This window comes from Peromyscus maniculatus, chromosome 15, assembly GCF_049852395.1.
Source record: "Peromyscus maniculatus bairdii isolate BWxNUB_F1_BW_parent chromosome 15, HU_Pman_BW_mat_3.1, whole genome shotgun sequence".
NCBI classification, from domain to species: Eukaryota; Metazoa; Chordata; class Mammalia; order Rodentia; family Cricetidae; genus Peromyscus; species Peromyscus maniculatus.
The window spans coordinates 82,853,714-82,873,459 of record NC_134866.1 but is presented as its reverse complement, the minus strand read 5'-3'; the positions used below and the strand labels follow the sequence as shown (position 1 = coordinate 82,873,459).

Below are 19,746 nucleotides of genomic sequence, written 5' to 3'. Positions count from 1 at the left end.
TACTTGTATATATTGTATATAGTTATTGTACTTTTGTATATAGTTTTTCTTTTGTTAGTTATAACCTTTTGCCTTTTTTCTTTTTATTAAAATAGAAAAGGGGAAATGTGGTGATATTTTATTTGTACTGAAATGTTATTTTAATTTTATGTTAATAAATAAAGTTGCCCTGGGGTCAGAGCTATTAGAGCCATAGTAAAAGCGTGGTGGTTAGAAGAGCTAGGTAGATTTCTGTGTGTTCAGGGATACAGCCAGTATTGGAGACATACGCCTTTAAGACCTGGAGGGCGGTACTTACAGGCAGTGATGAGGCAGTCATGTGGTTGGGTTTACAACCAATGAGAAGGCAGAACAGAAAGAATATTTAAACAGGGACACAGGAAGTACCTCCCTCTCTCGGGGAAGCTAGGAGCACTGCAGGAGGTAAGATTTTATCTCTGAGCTCTGACCTCTCGGCTTTTCTCTTTTACCTTGGCTCTGTGTTTCTTATTTTAATAATACGATTGGTTACATCTACAAGCTTGCCTAGCACGAAAGCATGAGGCCCTGGGTTCAGTCCCCAGTACTGAAGAAAAATATTAAAGAAAAAGTAGGAAAAAAAAGTTTCTACAGCTGCATTTCAAACGAGTCAGTCACAGAGATCTGCCTGTCTCTGCCTCCAGAGTGCTGGGGTTAAAGGAGTTCACACACACACACACACACACACACACACACACACACAGCACTTGCTTGCTCAGATATTTTTAAAGACCGACTTCCTAGGCTTTCAGAAAGTAACATCACATAGAAAGCCTGGTAATATTTGTTTGTTTGTTTTTTGAAACAGGATCTCTCTGTGTAGCTTTGGAGGCTGTCCTGGAACTCACTCTGTAGCCCAGGCTGGCCTCAAACTCTGAGATCTGCCTGGCTCTGCCTCCTGAGTGCTGGGATTAAAGGCGAGCGCCGCCACCACCGCCTGGCGCCTCTGCCAATCTTGACCCCAGCTGATCCCATCCTGGGAGCAACAGTGTTGTCTCCAAAACAGTAAAAGCAAAAAAATAAAAGAGGTGGGGGTGGGGGGGCTTGCACTCTGCAAAGGCCAAGCTTTCTCTGTGACTTCCTAGTGGGTATTCCTTCCAGAGTCTGGATCTACTCCCTGAAAACAGAAACAATATCACCCCTTAATAGAGCGATTTCCATTTACCCACCTTTCAAAAATCCGAAGGAAAAACAGACACTTTATGCAATGTACAAACACGATAACGCTAAGTGTGAAGTTTAACGAAGCACGAAGAAAAGTAGGGACAGACACCGGACGTTTTATAAAAGGTTAAAAGTGTTTCGTTTTGTTTGCACTTACCCACTCTTCCACATTGGGGGGCTGCTCGTCATACACATGTTCTTTATCCCACAGAATATTGGATTTGTCATACCGGTCCATCTTCCTTCGGGTTTTCACAGCAAAAAAAACGATTAAAGCAAAAGCCACGATAATCATGAAGCCCAGGACAATGGCTATAGCCTAAAAGGAGAGGAAAGATATTGGCATAATTAACTTTATTTGCTTTAATTGAAATCCACCTTCTAGGAGCTAAAAAAAAACCCTTACCAAAGGGCCTGAGTACTTGCGGTTTCATGGGTGCAAAACTAAAATAACTTGCCACAGATTAGTCCTCTCATAAAAACTAACCTCACCAACTGGGCTAAAGCTAGCAAAACATATGCAAAGCGTGCCTGGACACACACCAAGTGATTCCGTGCTCAAACTCTGCTTAAAGGTAGAACTGTGCGCACCTCACTTCAGAGCCACAGGAAATGAGTTCTGGATCATGTGCGCCACTGTAGCTGCCATATTTTTATAAATAAGTGAAGACAGCCAGCAAAGTAATGACATCAATGGGTTTTTTTTTTGTTGGTGGTGGTTTTTTTTTGTTTTGTTTTGTTTTGGGTTTTTTTTTGGGGGGGGGGTTGGGGGGTTGTTTGTTTGTTTGTTTGTTTGTTTGTTTTTCGAGACAGGGTTTCTCTATGTAGTTTTGGTGCCTGTCCTGGATCTCACTCTGTAGATCAGACTGTCCATGAACTCACAGAGATCCACGTGGCTCTGCCTCCCGAGTGCTGGGATTAAAGGCTTGTGCCACCACCGAACAAGGGGCAATGTTTTTTGTTTGTTTGTTTGTTTGGTTTGAGACAGCCGAGACCAGCCTCCAACTCTCTGTGTAGCTGAAGATGACCTTAACCTCTTGGTCTTCCCGCCTATACCTCCCCAGGGCTAAGATTATAGACATATGCCCAGCCTCAATGTCTCACTTCTAAAGAGTTTGAAAAATGCCAATTTCAGAAGTAGCTTTAGATATTCAATCACGCCTATAACCCTGTTCGCGACGCATGCTTGGCAACAACTCTTTTTACACTGTATGTAAGCTGGGCCACAGGGGATCTGTCTTAACATAAATGAGAACGATATGAATCTAGCCAACCTATACATTAGAGCAAATGGACGAATGACTCCTTTGATCTAGCAAGTTCCTCTGTCTTCAATGCCTTGTGACAAGGAAGCCTCCTCCCCTTGATGGCTCGGCTCATCAGTGCCTGGCAGATGTATTAGGTGGCACACTGACCTGGGCACACTCGAATACGAGGCCAGTACCGGTCATCTCCTCATGGGTAACAGTAGGCTCTCCTTCCCGCTGTCTACCTCACAGTGACATCTGTTTTCAAAGAACATAGGTTTCAAGTAGCCAGAGGATTACAAGGGATGGTAGTGTGGTGAGATAGGCACACCGATTCTACCAGTTCTCAGTCCTCACCACAGACAGGCCTAAACAGTCTCAGCAAGGCTCCGAAAACCTACACCGGCAAGGAAAACACTCCACCTTCAAAATAAAGACAGGCAGACAGTGGAGAGAGTCCAACCCAAAAGAGTGACTCATTCGGGAAAAAGAAATGAGAATTCCTGAGTCAAGAAGAGAAAAAAGCAGCAGCAGCCACGGCAGCATCAGTGGTTTATTGTAATTAAGGTGACTCACGGTTTCCTAAGGTAGGGTTTTACACCCCCCCACCCCACCCCGGAACACATGGAATCACCTGGACAAAAAAGCACCAAGACGCTGGAAATTACCAAATTCATGAAAGAAATGGAAAGATACTCTATGTTCACTGATTAGAAGATTTACAATTTCGCTGGGCACTGGTTGCACACGTCTTTAATCCCAGCACTTGGGAGGCAGAGGCAGGTGGATCTCTGTGAGTTCAAGGCCAACCTGGTCTACAAAGTGAGCTCCAGGACAGCCAGGGCTACAGAGAAACCCTCCTTTGAAAAATCCACCACCACCCCTCCCCCCACCAAAAAAAAAAAAAAAAAAGGAAAGGAAAGGAAAAAAGAAGACTTACAATTGCATTGATCAAAAAATTCCCTGAAATTGATCTATAGATTTGGGGCAACTCTTCAAAGTCCTAGCAGGTGGCTTGCAAAAAATTAAAACTTATTCTACCATGCACTAGGGCTATCCTAAAGGATAATACTAAAAATCAGATGGAAATGCAAGAAACACAGAATCTAGTCAAAATAATTTTGAGCAAAGTTAGAGAATCTGTACTTCACAATCCAAACTTATCATAATATTAAATAAAATAAAAAAGACAGTGGAGTATGGAAGTGTAAGGACAGAAATATATATGGGATCAAATGAGACTCCAAAAATAAATGTTCACATTTATGACACACAATTATATGTGTGTGTGTGTGTGTGTGTGTGTGTGTGTGTGTGTGTGTGTGTGTGTGGCATGCAAGAGTATGCAAGACTGCACTCCTTGTGTGTTGTGTGCACACCGGAATACTGGCCTCTAGGTGTACATGCCTATCCATGAGAGGAGGTCCAAGGTCAACAGCAGGTATCTTCCTCTATCACTCTTCATTGAGAAGCAGTCTCTCAGTGAACTGGAGCTTGACATTTCACCTAGACTGGCTGGCCCTTGAACCCCTGGGAGCTGCCTATTTTTGCCCTATCAGCACTGGGGTTACATGTGTACACCCACCATGCTTGGGGTTCTTGCATAGGTCTGGGGATCCAGAAACTCAAGTCCTCATGATTGTGCAAGCATTTTAGCCACTGAACCATCTCCAATCCCAATCTCCAGACCCAAGGCCTTGTGAACAATAAGCAAGCTTTCCACCAATGAGCTATGACCATTACCCATACAGTCAACTCATTTTGACACTGGCATGGAGAAAATTTAATGGACGTGGGAAGGTGGTTCATATGCCTGTAATTACAGCACTCAAAAAGCTGAGGATCACAATTTACAGGCCAGCGTGGGCTATACAGTAAGACCTTGGCTCCAAAGAGGAGAAATAATTAAAAAGAAAAAGCAACTTTTATGGAGAATATTCACTTTCTTTGATAAGACACCAAAAACAAAAACAAAAGAAAAATCAGACAAATGAGAGTCTATCAAAACTAAAAAGTTTTGTGTAAAGAATACCATCAAAAAAATAAACTTAAAAGGGGATCACCGGGCAGTGGTGGCGCACGCCTGTAATCCCCAGCACTCAGGAGGCAGAGCTAGGTGGATCTCTGTGAGTTCAAGGCAAGCCTGGTCTACAGAGCTAGTCCAGGACAGGCTCCAAAGCCACAGAGAAACCGTCTTGGAAAAAAAAAAGGGGGGGGGGTGGGAGGGAGCTAGGAAAATAACAAATATTTACAAATCATTCATAAGATCATAAAGACTTAAAACAGGCCAATTTTAAAAGAAGATTCTGAATATTCAATGATGATAAATGTCATATATATATATATATATATATATATATATATATATATGCTCAGTACCAATGGCTATCAAGGAAAAACAAATCAAAATACAAGCAGGGCATAGGAGCACCCCTAAAATTAAGGCACTCAGAATGCTAAGTAGGACTGCTGTGAGTTCAAGGACAGCCTGGGATACAAAGCAAAACCCTATTTAAAAAAAACAAACAAACACACCCAAAAAGCCACCTACAATGAAGTACCATTCCATGCCCATTAGCAGGATTAAAATCAGACAGACAGACAGACAATGACAAGCACCAGTGAGGAAGCAGGATGGTTAGGACCCTGGTACATCTTTGGAGAGACTGCAAAATGGCTCAACCTCTTTGGAAAATTGACAGTACCTGGAAAAGCCAGAACCACACACGGCTCATCAATTCTACCTACAGGCATACTCGCAATCCAAGAGATATGAAGAGTCACACGACAACTTGTACACCAAGGATCGCAACAACATAAGTAACAGGTAATGTGGGAACAGCCTTAAATGTTCATCAACTGATAGGTAAATAAAATGTGACACACATTCTTAAATCATTCATCTGTAAAAAGAAATAAAGGACTTATACATGATAAAAACACAGATAAACCTTAAAAAAAAAAATTATCATGCTAAGTGAAAGATTCCAATCATAAGGGACCATACATTGTGAAAATTTATAAAATACCAGAGAACAGGCAAACCTAGAAGGAAGATTAGTGGCTGCCCAGAGTGGGTTAAGAAAATGGTGAGCAAATGCTAATGGACACAGATGTTTCCTCAGGAGACAGTGAAAATGTTCCACAACTGTAGGGATGCTTACACAATTCTGTGATGACATAACAAGCCACTGAGGTATTCTTTAAATAGGTAGAAATATATGGAATCTTAATTATGGCTTAACAATGACATCCAGTACCTCCCCCAACATTATGACATAATTAAAAGTAGGGCCTTGACATATTTTTTTTAAATGTTCCCAGACTGACTGTTCTAGCTGAATGTCTACATACTCTAGTTGAGTATCTCTAATCTTACAGAGAGAAGGATGGGGTGTGGAAAAGAACAAAAACTACTCATACCTCCTGGGGATCCACCACACAGTAGTGATACAAATACTGATCCACGTAGAGTCCAGTAGCTCCAGTGTAGAACTGACTGCAGAGGGCGTATATTTGTGAACCGTACATAGATCCAGAAGCCTGGGCAGTTGGGTTGACTCCCATTATATACACGATGGTTGCAATAAACACCATGATGCCCAGGATAACGCTGACTATGATCACAATCAAGTAATATCTTCTTGTTCTAGACATTCCGGCTCTTACAACACTGGTAACAAATATTACCAAGGAGGCAATGAAGCAAAAGGCTGCCATGGCCAACAGGAAACCTTTGGCTGCTCTTGGATCTGTATACCCTCCATAGCCATAACCATAGCCATAACCATAGCCATAGCCACTTCCATAGCCACCAAAGCCACTTCCTCCATAAGGGTAGCCTAGGCTACCTCCAAAGATGCCAGTTCCATAGCCTCTGTCCCAAGCAAGTGTGGAAGCCACACAGGCAAATATGGCGATGCACATCACAATAATGAGCATAGACAGGATCCGAATCACTCCTGGAGGTGATGTCCATTTGTAGAAGTGAAGAATTTCATCTTCTGGGTAAAAGGAGTATGCTGGCTGGGAGAGCATTGGCCGAACGTGCATTTCCCCACCATACACATCATTGCTTGGTGCATAATGATTGGGTTTGCTAAAAGGGAAATAAAAAGACCCGAAGTTAAAAGTGCTTCGAATAAAATTAGCCACACAGATGAAACTACTTCAAATGTCCCTCTGAAGAGTAAAGGGGCAGCTGATTCTGTAGAACAAGTCTGCGTTGTTGGTTGGTTTTGGTCTTTTGGGCGGTCCGCCACCCAGCTCCCAAATAAATCACATATGGAGGGCTTTTTGTTTTGTTTTTTGTTTGTTTGTTTTGTTTTCTGAGACAGGGTTTCTCTGTGCAGTTCTGGTGCCTGTCCTGGAGCTCGCTCTGTAGACCAGGCTGGCCTCGAACTCACAGAGATCCACCTGGCTCTGCCTCCCGAGTGCTGGGATTAAAAGTGTGCGCCACCACTGCCCAGCAGAGACTTATTCTTAATTATGATTGCCCGGCCTTAGCTTGGCTTGTTTCTTGCCAGCTTTCCTTAACTTAAATTATCCTGTCTACCTTTTGCCTCTGGGCTTTCCACATTGGCAGTGAAGAGGTGGGTGTGCGTTAGAAGAGAAAGGGGGGAATACGAGAAGTAGTATGGTGAGAGGTAGAGCACTTGCCTAGCCTGCACAAGGCCCTGTGTTCAATCCCCAGGACCATCAAGAAGAACTGTGTGTGTGTGTGTGTGTGTGTGTGTGTGTGTGTGTGTGTGTGTGTGTGTTATACATATATTATGTTATATATATATAACTCAAGGAGCAAACTATTGAGCAAATCACTACATAATCTATAGTTAATTACATCAGGAGTGGCAAAGTAAACCAATTATACATTAAGAGCTCATCAGGGAATGCTCAACTGGATTCTGAATCTCCCTTATAAAACCTACTTTGCACATTCCAGTAATTTAATCATAAATTGACAAATTGTATCAGAGCCTCTGACATCTGACCAAACTGAATCTGAGAACTTTGAGCCTTACACAATGTCTTGGTGGGCATTAGTTTCTTTAGTTTTTTTGTTTTTGTTTGTTGAGACCGAGTCTCTCTACATAGCCCTGGCTGTCCTCGAACTCACAGAGATACCGAGTCTGCCCCTGCCTTCCAAGTGCTGGGATTGAAGGTATGCACTACCATGCTCAGCCCTAGACAACATCTTGAGGCGAATACTAGAAATGGATAGTGTAGTTGCCTCCACAGGGAAAAACTATCTTTTTGGAAATTATGCATAAGATGGAAATTCACTTTTCATTGCTAAATCTTAGGTACAATTCCCATCATGAAGTGCAAAAATTGTTCAAATTGTCTGTTTGTTTGAGACAGTCTCACCACACAGCTCTAACTGGCCTTGTACTCCACACACAGACCCAGACTACCTCAAACTTGTGGTAATCTTCCTGTCTCTGCCTCCCAAGGGCTAGGATTGTAAGAGTGCACACCATCCCGGGCTTGGTTTGTTTGTTGGTTGTTTGGAGACAGGATCGCACATGGCCCAGGCGGCCTTCAATCTCAGTATGTAGCTGAACTGCTGATTCTCCTGCCTCCGCCTCCCCACGTGCTGGGATTAAGGTGTGTGCCACCATGCCTGGTTTATGCAAACTCAGAATCACCACTTCATGCATGCTAGGCAAATACTCTACTGAGTCCAGAAGTAGTGTGGGGAGGGGGTGGGGGAGGGGCTCAGGACCGGGATGGGTCTAGGTCTCCACTGCTGAGCTACAGTCCTAAGCCCCCCAGGCTTAATTTTTACAAACAAATACTTAATGGATGGAAGTTTCTTTTACATGGAACAGGCCCCATTAGACAAAAGGAGTAATTATCTACTTACAATTCGTCAGGTCGGTAAGGAGGTGGACTTTCAAAAGGCCTCACAGACATGGCTGATGTCACTGGTCACCTGATGTTTATGAGGAGCAAGACTTCAGGCTCCTAAGATAAGCAAACCTAAGCAACAAAAGTAGGACGATGAAATTACTACTGAGGCCGGAGGGGCTTACATCACAAAGAAATGTAAAGACTGCAATCTCAAGCTCTCGTTCACTCCACAGCTACTTTCATCTGACAGACCATAATCCTTCGGCACAGATAACCTAGCATTTCTCCTGGCACCAGGATGGCACTCTGCCTGGCCCTGGCACACAAGCATCTTTGAACTTAAAATTCTGAGTTACAGTCATGACAAACCTCACATCTTGTTATAACATAGAAGGGGGGAAAAAAAATCTAGGTAGCCACTACTAAGAACAAAAGCCCAGAAAGACGAAGAAACAAACTTGAGGTTAGCATGAGCTCTTTCTTGTCTCAAAAAGATAAAGAAAAAACGGGGGAGAGAGGAAGGATTTGTTTCACAGAATTAATTATTTGGGATCAGCAAGATGGCACAGTAGGTAAGGGCATCTGCCACCAAGTCTGATGACTAAATTCAATCCCTGGAACATACATATTACAAAGAGAGAACCAACTCCTGCAAGTTGTGTGCCATGGCATGAGCGCACACGCGCATGCACATGCACGCTCTCTCTCTCTCTCTAAATTAAAAAAAATAATGATTTACTTTTTTGTTGTTTGTTTTTATTTGGTTTGGTTTTGACTTTTTGAGACAAAAATTTTTCTGTGTAGCCTTGGCTGTCCTGGAACTTACTCTGTAAACCAGAATGGCCCCCAACTCACAAAGATCCACCTGCCTCTGTCTCTCAAGTGCTGGGATGAAAGGTGTGTGCCATCAGGCCCAGCTCAATGATTTACTTTTAGTTTATGTACATTGGTGTTTGGCCTGCATGTGTATCTGTGTGAGGGTGTCAGATCCCCTGGAACTGGAGTTACAGACAGTTGTGAGCTGCCGTGTGGGTGCTGGGAATTGAACCCAGGTCCTCTGGAAGAGCAGTCAGTGCTCTTAACCACTGAGCCATCTATCTCTTTGGCGCTTTAAAATTTTAAAACAAAAAAATTATAATAATTTCAATACCAGGTACAGTGGTAAATGCCAGAAACCCCAACTACTCAGGAAGCTGGAGCAAAAGGATCTCGAGCTGGAGACAAGCCTAGGCAACACAGTAAGATCCTTTCTCAAATACAAAACAAAAAACAACAAAAAGCTGAGGACTGTAGCTCCGTAGTGGAGGATTTGCCTAGAATGCCCAGGGTCCTAGATTTAATCCCCAACACTGAAAGAAAAAACGATTTCCTATTACCTGTAAATGCTCCTGTCAGATGGGAATGCGTACGAAAAATGCAAATATAACAGTGTCTAGCATGTTAGTTAACTAAAGCACGAGCTAATTTAAAAGTATTCCCTTATTAAAAGTGATTAGAGCCAGGTATGGTGGCGCACCCCTCTAATCCCAGCACCGGGAGTCAGAGGCAAGCAGATCTCTGTGAGTTCGAGGCCAGCCTGGTTTACAAAGGAGTTCCTGGACAGCCAGAACTGTTACACAGAGAACTATGTCTCAAAAAAAAAAAAAAAATTAGAAAAGTGATTACAAGATGTAGGCACAAATGGTATGATTTTGAGCCATCCCATTCTGTCTCCTTTTCTAAGTCTCCAAAAATGTCATTTTTACAAAAGAAGAAGAACACGAAACACATATTAAAGAGTCCTTTCATAAGAGAAAAGCAGAGTAGTTTTGTTCTAGAATTCCTTAAAGCAGACTGTCTGGACGTCTGAAAGGCGGATGTCAATCAACATACATTTACCAAGGGTCTAACTACACAGTACGAGACACACACAAAACAGCAACTTCTTCAGGCTGAACTATGTGACCAAGTGTGGCGGGGAGCCATGAAGAAGAAGAGCATCTGGTGTCCTGGATGGGCATCCAGGCTGGTCAGGTGCTGACGTGTGGGGGTGGGGCTAGTTCATGGGCTGGAGAGGAAACCATGTACAGAGACGTTAGTCTGTCAAAAGAAGGCTATGATGAGCACACCAAAGTGCCTGGAGAGTCTGGTGACAGTCTCTCCTCTCACTCAGGTGAGAAACAGGGACCCAGTTAGGATCCTCAGCAGTGGAAGTAGGAATGACTTAGGACCAAGAAGACAGGTAAAAGAGTGCACCCAGGCAAAGCCCTGGAAGTAATAAGGCACAGGCTAAAGAGCTCGGAGAGAAGGGAAGAAACCACCCTGGATACCTACCTACCCATGTGCCAGGCACTTTGACAAAATTCCAATTCAGAATTCCACCCTTTTTATCCACTTCACAGACCCAGAAAGGATCAGAAAGATATGGGAAGTAAGATGCCCAGTGTATAAAGAAGCGAGTGACAGATGTAGCCTGACCCATACCTCCTGCCCTTTCCTCTACGGGAGACTTTAAGTCAATTTCATTTGAGATGGACTAGCTTTCCCGGAGCCAACGATTGGTGTCAATGTCTATGAAGCAGTGAATCTGGGCGTGATCTGCCTTGGTCCAAGGTGACTGCATGACACCGAAGAGATCGTCTAGAAAAATACTAACCAGTGACACCTAAAAGCTGAAGTTTATTCTAGCAAACCCAGTGATAGAAAAGCCAAGAAAGGGCCTACAAGATGGCTCAGCGGGTAAAGGGATTGCAGCGAAGGATGAAGAGCTGAGTTCAAACCCCAGGACCTACATGTTGGAAAGAGAAAAGCAACACCTCCTCACACATGCTGTGGTGTGCACGTAAGTGTGAACAGAAGATAAAGGAAGGAAAGAAGGAACAAAGGAATGAACCTCAGCTTTACCGTTTTTTTCAGCACTTCCTGTCCCTTGGGCAGGGTATAAGGAAGCAACGGAAAGTTCTTTCCAGGCAACTCTGGTAATCGATTAGCAAGAAAGAGAACTTTAGATCCACTAGGTCAATTCCATGGGAACAGGAGTTTCTGCATGTTGTTCAGCGATTAAAATAGCACCTGGCACATGGTAGATGTGCAAATATTTGCTCAACATTTACATGGATCAGATTGGACTATGGATACTTCTCCCTGCAAAACCTCATGTTGCTTTCAGGCTGAAGGTGAGGAAAAGGTATCAGAACAACTTAAAGTATTACCTTCAAGTGGCAGTCAAGAAAGCTCTGCGACTTGAGTATACCAAAGTGACACTTGTTTTCATTTTCAAATGAAGTCTGTACAACTGTACATTACTCCATCAGGAGCAGTAAATCAATTTAAACTTCTGAAACAGGTTATGTAAGCTACATAGCAAATCTCTTCCATGTCACTCAACAGTCGATTCTAAATATCAGAATAAAACTCTGTATATTAGATGTTGGGGAATATTATTTTAAGGTGTTACTTTTGTTTATGTTACATTTCTTTAACTCTGTGAAGTTGTGTTACTTTGCCTGTGTAAAATACCTGATGGGCTAATAAAGAACTGACCAATAGCAAGGCAGGAGAAGGGATGGGCGAGGCTGGCAGGAAGAGAGTATATACAGAAGAAAACTGCGAGAAAAGATCTAAGGTTGAACAGCCAGAGGAGGAGGACTCCAGGGGCCAGCCACCCAGATACACAGCAAGCCACTGAGTAAGAGTTAGATTTACAGAAGTTAGAGAATGGGAAAAACCCAGAGGCAAAAGACAGACGGGATAATTTAAGGAAAGCTGGCTAGAAACTAAGCCAACCTAAGGCCAGGCATTCATCATTAAGAATAAGCCTCCGTGTGTGATTTATTTGGGAGCTGGTTGGTGGGTCCCCCCCCAAAAAAAAAGAGTAAAAAAAAACCAATAACAACAATTAGATAAAACCTCAAAGATGGAAATCCAAGTAATACCAACATAGGCATCGCGCATAGGAAAGACAACTTCTTCACTTTTTTTTTCTTTTTTTAGAGAAATGGTTTGAAGGGTAAACAGCAGGAGGTAAGAGTCCAGGAAGTACCTCCTGCCAGTCATTTGTTTTTGTTTTTGTTTTTTAAACCACTTTGCCAGTGTACAACAAACACTTACAAATCATAAGTGTGTGCATCCCTGTCACTAGCCCACGGTCAACTTCCTCATCTCGTGTTGAAATACATAAATGAGCAATTTAAGCCAAAATGGGACTTTGAAAGGCAAAAGTCAAGACTGACATCCTAAATGATGTTTGGAAAAAGAAACACTAAGGAAAATCTTTAAACATTATTGAATGTAAGACCTTATGTCTGAGACTGAATGTCGATAGTGACAAATTCTCAGAGGAATCTTAGACCTTCTTTACCTACAGCTCAGTCACTAGAGACTATTCCCAAAGCCAGCCATGGTGGTTTGCCTAGGAAATCTCAGCATTTGGGAGGCTGGGGCAGGAGGATTTCCGTGAGTTCAAGGTCTGCTGGGCTACAAGTTAAGTCCAACTTGGGTTTTCTGCATGAGACTGTCTCAAAAGACAATACAAGGGGATAGAGAGACAGCTCAACAATTTAGCATGCTTACTGCTCCTGCAGAGGACCTGGGTTTGGTTTCCAGCATCCACATCAGGCAGCCAGTGCCAATAACTCAAGTTCCAGGGACCCAACACTCTCTCTGCCTTCTTCAGATACCTGCACACATGGGGTGCACATAAACATATTCTGGCACACACACCTACACATTAATACATAAATCTTTTTTAAAATACCAAAGGCAAGCCAGGTATGGTAGCGCATGCCTTTAATCCCAGCACTCAGGAGGCAGAGGCAGGAGGACCTCTGAGTTTAAGGCCAGCCTGGTCTACAGAGCAAGTTTCAGGGCAGCTGAGGTTACATAGTAAGACTGTGTCCCAAAAAAGAAGAGGAGGAGGAGGGGGAGGGTGACTACCCCCAAATTCCAGGCTCGGTATCGGTTATTAAAAACTAAATTAATTCCAATTCGAGCTTTAGTTGTCAGAAATTCAAACAAAACCCTTTTTCTGAGTGTTATTTCCTAGAGGCTGCAGTTTGGGTGTCATGTTTCCTCCAGTAGCAAGCAGGGACTTCTAAACTGTGAAACCATTTTAGAAAGCAGATTTTAACAGCTCTTGCCACACCTTGGTTTCTCTTCCGAAGAAAGTTACCAAGCAAGAGCACAGAGAAAGAATCCAGGGAATCTGGAGTGCAAACTTGTAGGATTGGGCAGATTCCCAAGGAGCCAAAGAACAGCATCTAATTAGCACAAAGAATGGAGCATTTATGTTCACCTGGAGCGAGGTTTCTAGTGGTAACCGCAGACAAGGTTATCCAGATTTGCAGCTGACCAAACACTGGAAGGAATACCTAATAAGCCAAGGGCTAGGCATCCGTCAAGAGTGAGCAAGGTCTCTACAAGATCAAAATGAGTTTGAAGACATGTAGTGGTTGCATCAGCCCCATTTATTAGCTCCTAAGCCAACAATCTCCTCACGTTCTCTCAGCTCCGGTGACTTAAGGGAGACTAGTCCTGACCTTGGCTGGGACAAGCAGAGAAAGTAAGCAAATGCATTCATACTCTGAAGTCCTTCCCCGAAAGGTGAGTAAGGTAAGCAAGAGCTCAGGCACTCAGGTGTTTGGAGACATGAATAAGTCACTTGGAAATGGACACTCCGGGCTTTGGGTGTAGCTCAGTGGCAGTCCATCATAAGGCCCCAAGTTCAACACCTAGCACTAATAAAACAAAGACAGTCAACCTGCTGCTGAAGCCCAGACGGCCTGCTTCCCTGAAAACTGACAGGCTGAGATTGGTAGAGAAGACAGGGAAAGTGAATCAACAACTTAATTCATAAAAATCCACATGAGAATACAGCATAAAGGGGATTCGACTTGGCATATGTTCATTCTTAGAGATGGATTCCCCACCCCACCCCCGCCAAAAGCACATTTCCTGTGTTAAGAATTTTAGCACAGGCTATCCAAATCTTAGAGAGCACTCAGAAAGAGTGTTCCTATCCAGGAATGCTGTAAAGGAACCAACGGCTGGGGTTGGGGCTCAGTGGCTTGGACTCCAGCCCTAACACTGAAAAAGAAAAGAAACAAAATCTGAATCCGCACATCAGGTTCCACCCTGGGTACAGATCCAGGAGGGCAACTAAAACAGTTCAGGATCTTAAAAAACACAGCAAAACAAACAAACATGTCTTAAGAAAATAACAGGAAAAGCTTGTCCTGGAGAACTAGACAGATTTTTTGTTTGTTGGTTGGTTTTTTGAACTAGACAGTTTTTAATGTCCTTTTAGACTACTCTTAAAGCCCTGAAACATTTTAAGAACTGTCTTTGTAGTCCTAGGAATGGCTAAAAACAAAAACAAAACAAAACACCCAAAACCGCAGGGTCAGATTTCATCTCAACTTTGGGAAGTTTCCCCCAAGGGCCCTGCCTGACTCCACCCCCTCCAGGAATAAAAAGTAACCATTTGAGCTCCTGCTCACAGGCAGGAGTTACTTAGTATTACTTTAGAGATGTCACTTCAAGGTCCCTAAGTCAGTGACAAAGCCTCATAGCCAGCACTAAAGAGCAAGGCCAGGCACCACAGTAAGCATGTGCTGAATGAAAGGGGGGGGGGGGGGACAAACGGAGCAGTGAAAAGGCCCCTAGGATTTGGCCTAAGGGGTCCACTGGTCACTTTCATCACCAGAGCATAAAGATCAGCAGGCTCAGACGACCACAGCTAAAATAACTAATGGGGGAGAGGCAGATAACAGACCCTTACAGAATGTGTTACACAGAAAACCAGCATTTCCAATTAATGTGTGTGTGTGTGTGTGTGTGTGTGTGTGTGTGTGTGTGTGTACACATGTGTGCATGTATTTTTTTTTTTAAAGCTAAATGTATGACTTCAATCCCAGCACTTGGGAGGCAGAGGCAGGTGGATCTCTGTGAGTTCAAGACCAGCCTGGTTTACAGAGCAAGATCCAGGACAGCCAGAGCTATGTAACAGAGAGATCTTGTCCCAAAAACAACAACAAAATCTAAAGTAATAAAATAAAAATCTCTCTGTAAGGTCTAGAAAGAGAGAGCTCTGAGGTTAAAATCACTTGTTGCTCTTGCAGAAGACCAGGGCTCAATTCCCAGAACCCACACAGTGGCTCACAACAGTCAGTAACCACTGCTTTCAGGGATTCAACAGGCAAACATGTGTATGCACATATATGCATGCAGGCAAAACATTCATATACATAAAGTTAAAAAAAACTTGAAAAAAAGATCTCTATATATAATTAAGGAATCCAAGTAGGATTTTTTTTCCCCTTCCTGAAGATTGAACCTAGGACATTATACATGCAAATCAAGCACTCTACCATTGAGTTACACCCCCAGCTCCCAACGATGATTTTTTTTAATCTTTTTATTTGTATTAATTAATTTACACTCATGTCTCATGACATGTGAAGAGGTCAGAGGACATGTCTTGGCATTCTATTCCTTCTCTGTGGGGCTCAGGGACCAAAGTCAAGTCATCAGGCTTGCCGGCTAGTGCCTTTACCCACAGCCATCCCAGTCAGTATCCCAAAGAGGATTGGTTTTTTGTTTTTTGTTTTTTTTTAAGATTTGCGTTTATTATTTTTAGTTATGGGTACGTATCTGTGTTTAGGTGTGTGTATGTGAGTGCAGGTGCCCACAGAGGCCAGAGAAGTTGGACCTCCAGGAGCTGGAGGCAACTGTGAGCCGCCTGCCGTGGTTGCTGGGAATTGAACCGGGGTCCTCTAGAAGAGCAGCACATGTTCTTAAACACTGAGCCACCTCTACAGCCCCAAAACTCAACTTTTCTTTTTTCTTTCTTGAGATAGGATCTCATCGTATAATTAGCACTGGCTGTCCTAGAACTCACAGAGCTCCACCTGCCTCTGCCTCCCAAGTTCTGCAACACTATGCCCTGCCCCCAAAGAGGATCTTCATGTTGCCACACAAGTCCCCAAGTTCAGCTCGCAGTTCAAATGTAATTCGGGGTGCTCTCCAGACCACTCAGGAATTTTCCTCCATACCTGACCTCAGGTCTGACCCCTCCATCCCAGGTGGACCATGAGAGCTCTGAAAACACTCATATATGCCTTCACTGTCACCTTCCCTGAGCCCTTTGCTGGTCCTCAGCACAAAAGGATGCCCCATCAGTATGTGGTTAAGAAAGCCGATGCTCCACTTTATTGAGCAGTGGATGTCTTGAACTACACAAGCTAAGTAAATACATCAAACCGAGGTTAGCTGAAAGTCCATGCTTACATTCTGAGATAAAGGAAGGGGTGGGGAGGAACAAGCTAGAGAGCTTGTTAGAAAGGCAGAATAAAAGGCCCCGTCCCAAACTACAAGTCTCAAGTGTACTTCAAAATAAGAAAAAGGAAAAATTAAAAAAAAAATAAAATAAAAACGAACAACCAGGTAACTAGGTGCTCCAAATAACAGGCAAGAAAGATTAAAAACTAAAAAGTTTGCATGAGAGTTGGGAGTACGTCTCTGAGCTGTAGGGCACTTACCCAGCAGAGCAGAGCCCTAAACTGTATTCCCCAAAGTGCAAATTTGCTCAATGTGCAAGGGACACACAAAAACATCCATTTTAGAAGTAAAAGTGGTGCAAACGCTGGACTGAAAAGTGCCTCGGCTCGCTATCGTAGGTATTTTCTCTGGAATTCTCTCCAGTGAAATTGTCCTTACAGCCTGGCTTAAATTTTCTGTATCCTGCCTGGTGTAAATTTTTGAGGCATTTTGTTTTGGGTTTGTTTGTTTTTGTTTTTGTTGGTTGGTTTGTTTGTTGCTGAGATTCCAGCCTTGGGCTACCACGGAACCACACCACACCCCAAACCTTTAAGATAAAAGTCCTAGTAGGATCTGCTATTAACAGAGACCCTTACAGAGAGGTGCTGCCTGGAAGCCGCCGGAAAGTAGAGTGTGCCTCCCCACACCAAACCTAGCTTTCCGACCTCGCCATCCCATCACTTAACAAAGGAAGCACTAACAAGCAGATAAATCCAACGAAAAGAGAAAACCACCACCAGTAGAAATTTAAGATTTATACGTACGGTGCAAAGGAACTGCTTACTGTTACACTCGAGGATGAACAACCCACCAACCTCAGAAAGCGCCGTACTGGGAAGCATTTCTCTTTTTCCCGGGATCCCCATAAGACACCTGTTGTACCCGAGAGCCACACACTACTAACCTGCCTGGAAAGCTGCCTCCGCCCCGCCCCAGGTAATTCCCCTAGTGGCACTCTGCCCGGTGAGCCCCGGGCAGGCCGGAGGATACTGCCGCTTCTGCTGGGGTTCAGTCACTCCACCTGGGAGAAAAGGGGCTCAGAGTTGTTCCAGCGCCAAGATGCAGAGGCCATTTTAGTCCCCACCCACTTGTCCCTGCATACTTCCTCCAACGCAGGCTGCTCGCTGCTGGACTGGCCGGGCCAGCTTTGCCCGGGATGTCTGCAAAGTGGGCAGCCTAGGCAAGCTGCGGGTCCCCGCGACCATGCGTGCGCCCCAAGGCTGCTGTGCGCTCGGGAGCAGCCGGGCCAGGACAGGGAGGCAGAGCAGGTTCTGCCCCGGGGCTGGTCAGCTGCTCGCGGTCACGGCTGAGAATCCACAGCGTGAGCTGCTTCCCTCGAAATCCAGCCTCCCTCGAAAAGAACTCCGAGAGCTGAAATCAACAAGGGCGCACGCGCCGCCCCCAGTTCCAAACAGCCAGGGCGATACACGCCGAGACTCTGGGGACACTGCAGAGGACCCCTGGCCTCCCCCTCCCCTGGGATGAATTACCCAAAGGGGTGGAGAGCATGAGGGCCACGGGGATCTAGGTCATCCTGCGTCGCCCCTCTCCAGTCCTAACAGGGGACCCCGGGAGGTCCCAGATCTCCAGCACCCTAGCTGAGCGCTGGATCAGCGCCCACGAGGCGCCCGCCTCTGTAAAAGCAGAAAGTTGCCCCGGCATTCGTGGTGGGGAAGGTTTTGCCCGCAGCTCGGAGAGAGAGAGCGACAGAGAGAGCCCCCCAAAATCCTTCCGCGCTGTGCTCAAGCACCTGCGCTTCTCGGGTTCCCGCGAGCCCCAAGTCCAGGGCGAAACTGCCACCGAAACCACCTCCGCGCGCCCTCCCCGCGCCTCGCCTCCCAGCCGCGCCGTCGCCCTCGGCGAGGAGACCCCCGGCGCCGCACCTGCCCGGCACCCGCTCGCCCAGGCCCGGCCCCCCTGGGCGGCTGGAACCCCGAGCGCTCACCTGGCGGTGGCACCTGCTGCGGCGGCGCGCGCGCTGCCAGCAGACGGCTTCACTCTGAGCCCGGAGCTCGGTCCTCCCCCACCCCCTGCCCCCGGGCATGCGCACCAATTTCAGGCCGAGCCTGCGGGGATCAGGAGCTCGGGACCCACCTGCTGCGCCCGGGGCCGGCTGCTCCTTCGTGCCCTGGACCGCTCTCCTTCACCTCCACCGCCGTCGCCTGAGGAAGGAGGGGGCGGGAGGTGGGCACGAGCGACAAGGTGTGGCGTGGCCGGCCTCCTCCCTCCGTGACCCATTCACCTGAAACTCCGATGGGAGGGGGAGGGAGGGAGCGGCGGGGAAGGAGGCGGGAGGACCGGGCCGGGCTCACCCTCCCGCGCAAGCGGAGTTAAAGGAACAGCGACAACTTTGGCTTGGAGGGGGCGGGGGCCTGGGGAGGGAAGGGTCTCAGGATCGGGGAGACAAGGGGGTGATCCCGGACCACCTCGGGGGCGCTCGAAGATCGGTCTGCTTTAGGGCCCCTGCGGCGCGCGGGTTCCGGGAGAGGCTGAGTGAGGGCTGCAGGGAGCTGTTTTGCTGGAGAGAGGGTCCTGGGGTGCCGGGAGCGCAGATTGGAAAGGCTAGCCTCACTTCGCAGTCCCTCTGCCAAGGTTTTGATTCAGGGTTTATTGGAAAGCAGTATCCAGGTGCTTGTTCCAATGAAAGACTGGAAAATTTTTCAGAAGGGCTAATTACTAGCCCCTTCGGAATCAGTGGATTCAGGAAAAGAACGTCCTCTGAGCTGGTTAAAATGAAGGGGACATTGAAAAAAAAAAAAAAGGAACTACTGTAGATTCTACACACACAGTCACCAAGTCAAAGGGTCCTCTGCCTATGCGCGCACTAAGTGCAGTTACGGTGTGCTCGAGTCTACTCTTTTTTTTTTTTTTTTTTTGTTTTGTTTTTGTTTTTCGAGACAGGGTTTCTCTGTGTAGCTTTGCGCCTTTCCTGGAACTCACTTGGTAGTCCAGGCTGGCCTCGAACTCAAAGAGATCCACCTGGCTCTGCCTCCCGAGTGCTGGGATTAAAGGCGTGCGCCACCACCGCCGGCTCGAGTCTACTCTTATAAGGATTTTTAGCCATATCAGTATTCTTTTTTGGCTCCAAAACAAAATCTTTCTCGCGGCTAGGTGCCGTATTTTTTTTTTCTTACTCACACTCTGCCCATAACTATGCAGAGTTGTGTAT

General features: G+C 45.5%; 1 protein-coding gene across 4 annotated transcripts in view; it reads right to left on the bottom strand.

Annotated features, from left to right (window-relative positions):
* The window catches only part of Ocln (occludin), a 56,306-nt gene extending 37,469 nt beyond the window's left edge, over window positions 1-18,837 (bottom strand). Inside the window, exons 1-4 of one of the 4 annotated variants that reach the window (XM_006982710.4) lie at window positions 18,672-18,809; window positions 8,296-8,411; window positions 5,853-6,528; window positions 1,340-1,501 (exon numbers count right to left, since the gene is read on the bottom strand). In XM_006982710.4, coding sequence (XP_006982772.1) covers window positions 1,340-1,501; window positions 5,853-6,528; window positions 8,296-8,345 — 888 coding nt within the window. In that variant the 5' untranslated portion in view covers window positions 8,346-8,411; window positions 18,672-18,809. The other 3 variants (XM_016001280.3, XM_016001281.3, XM_076552191.1) reach the window with 3 other exon arrangements.
* Window positions 18,838-19,746: the final 909 nt, after the last annotated feature.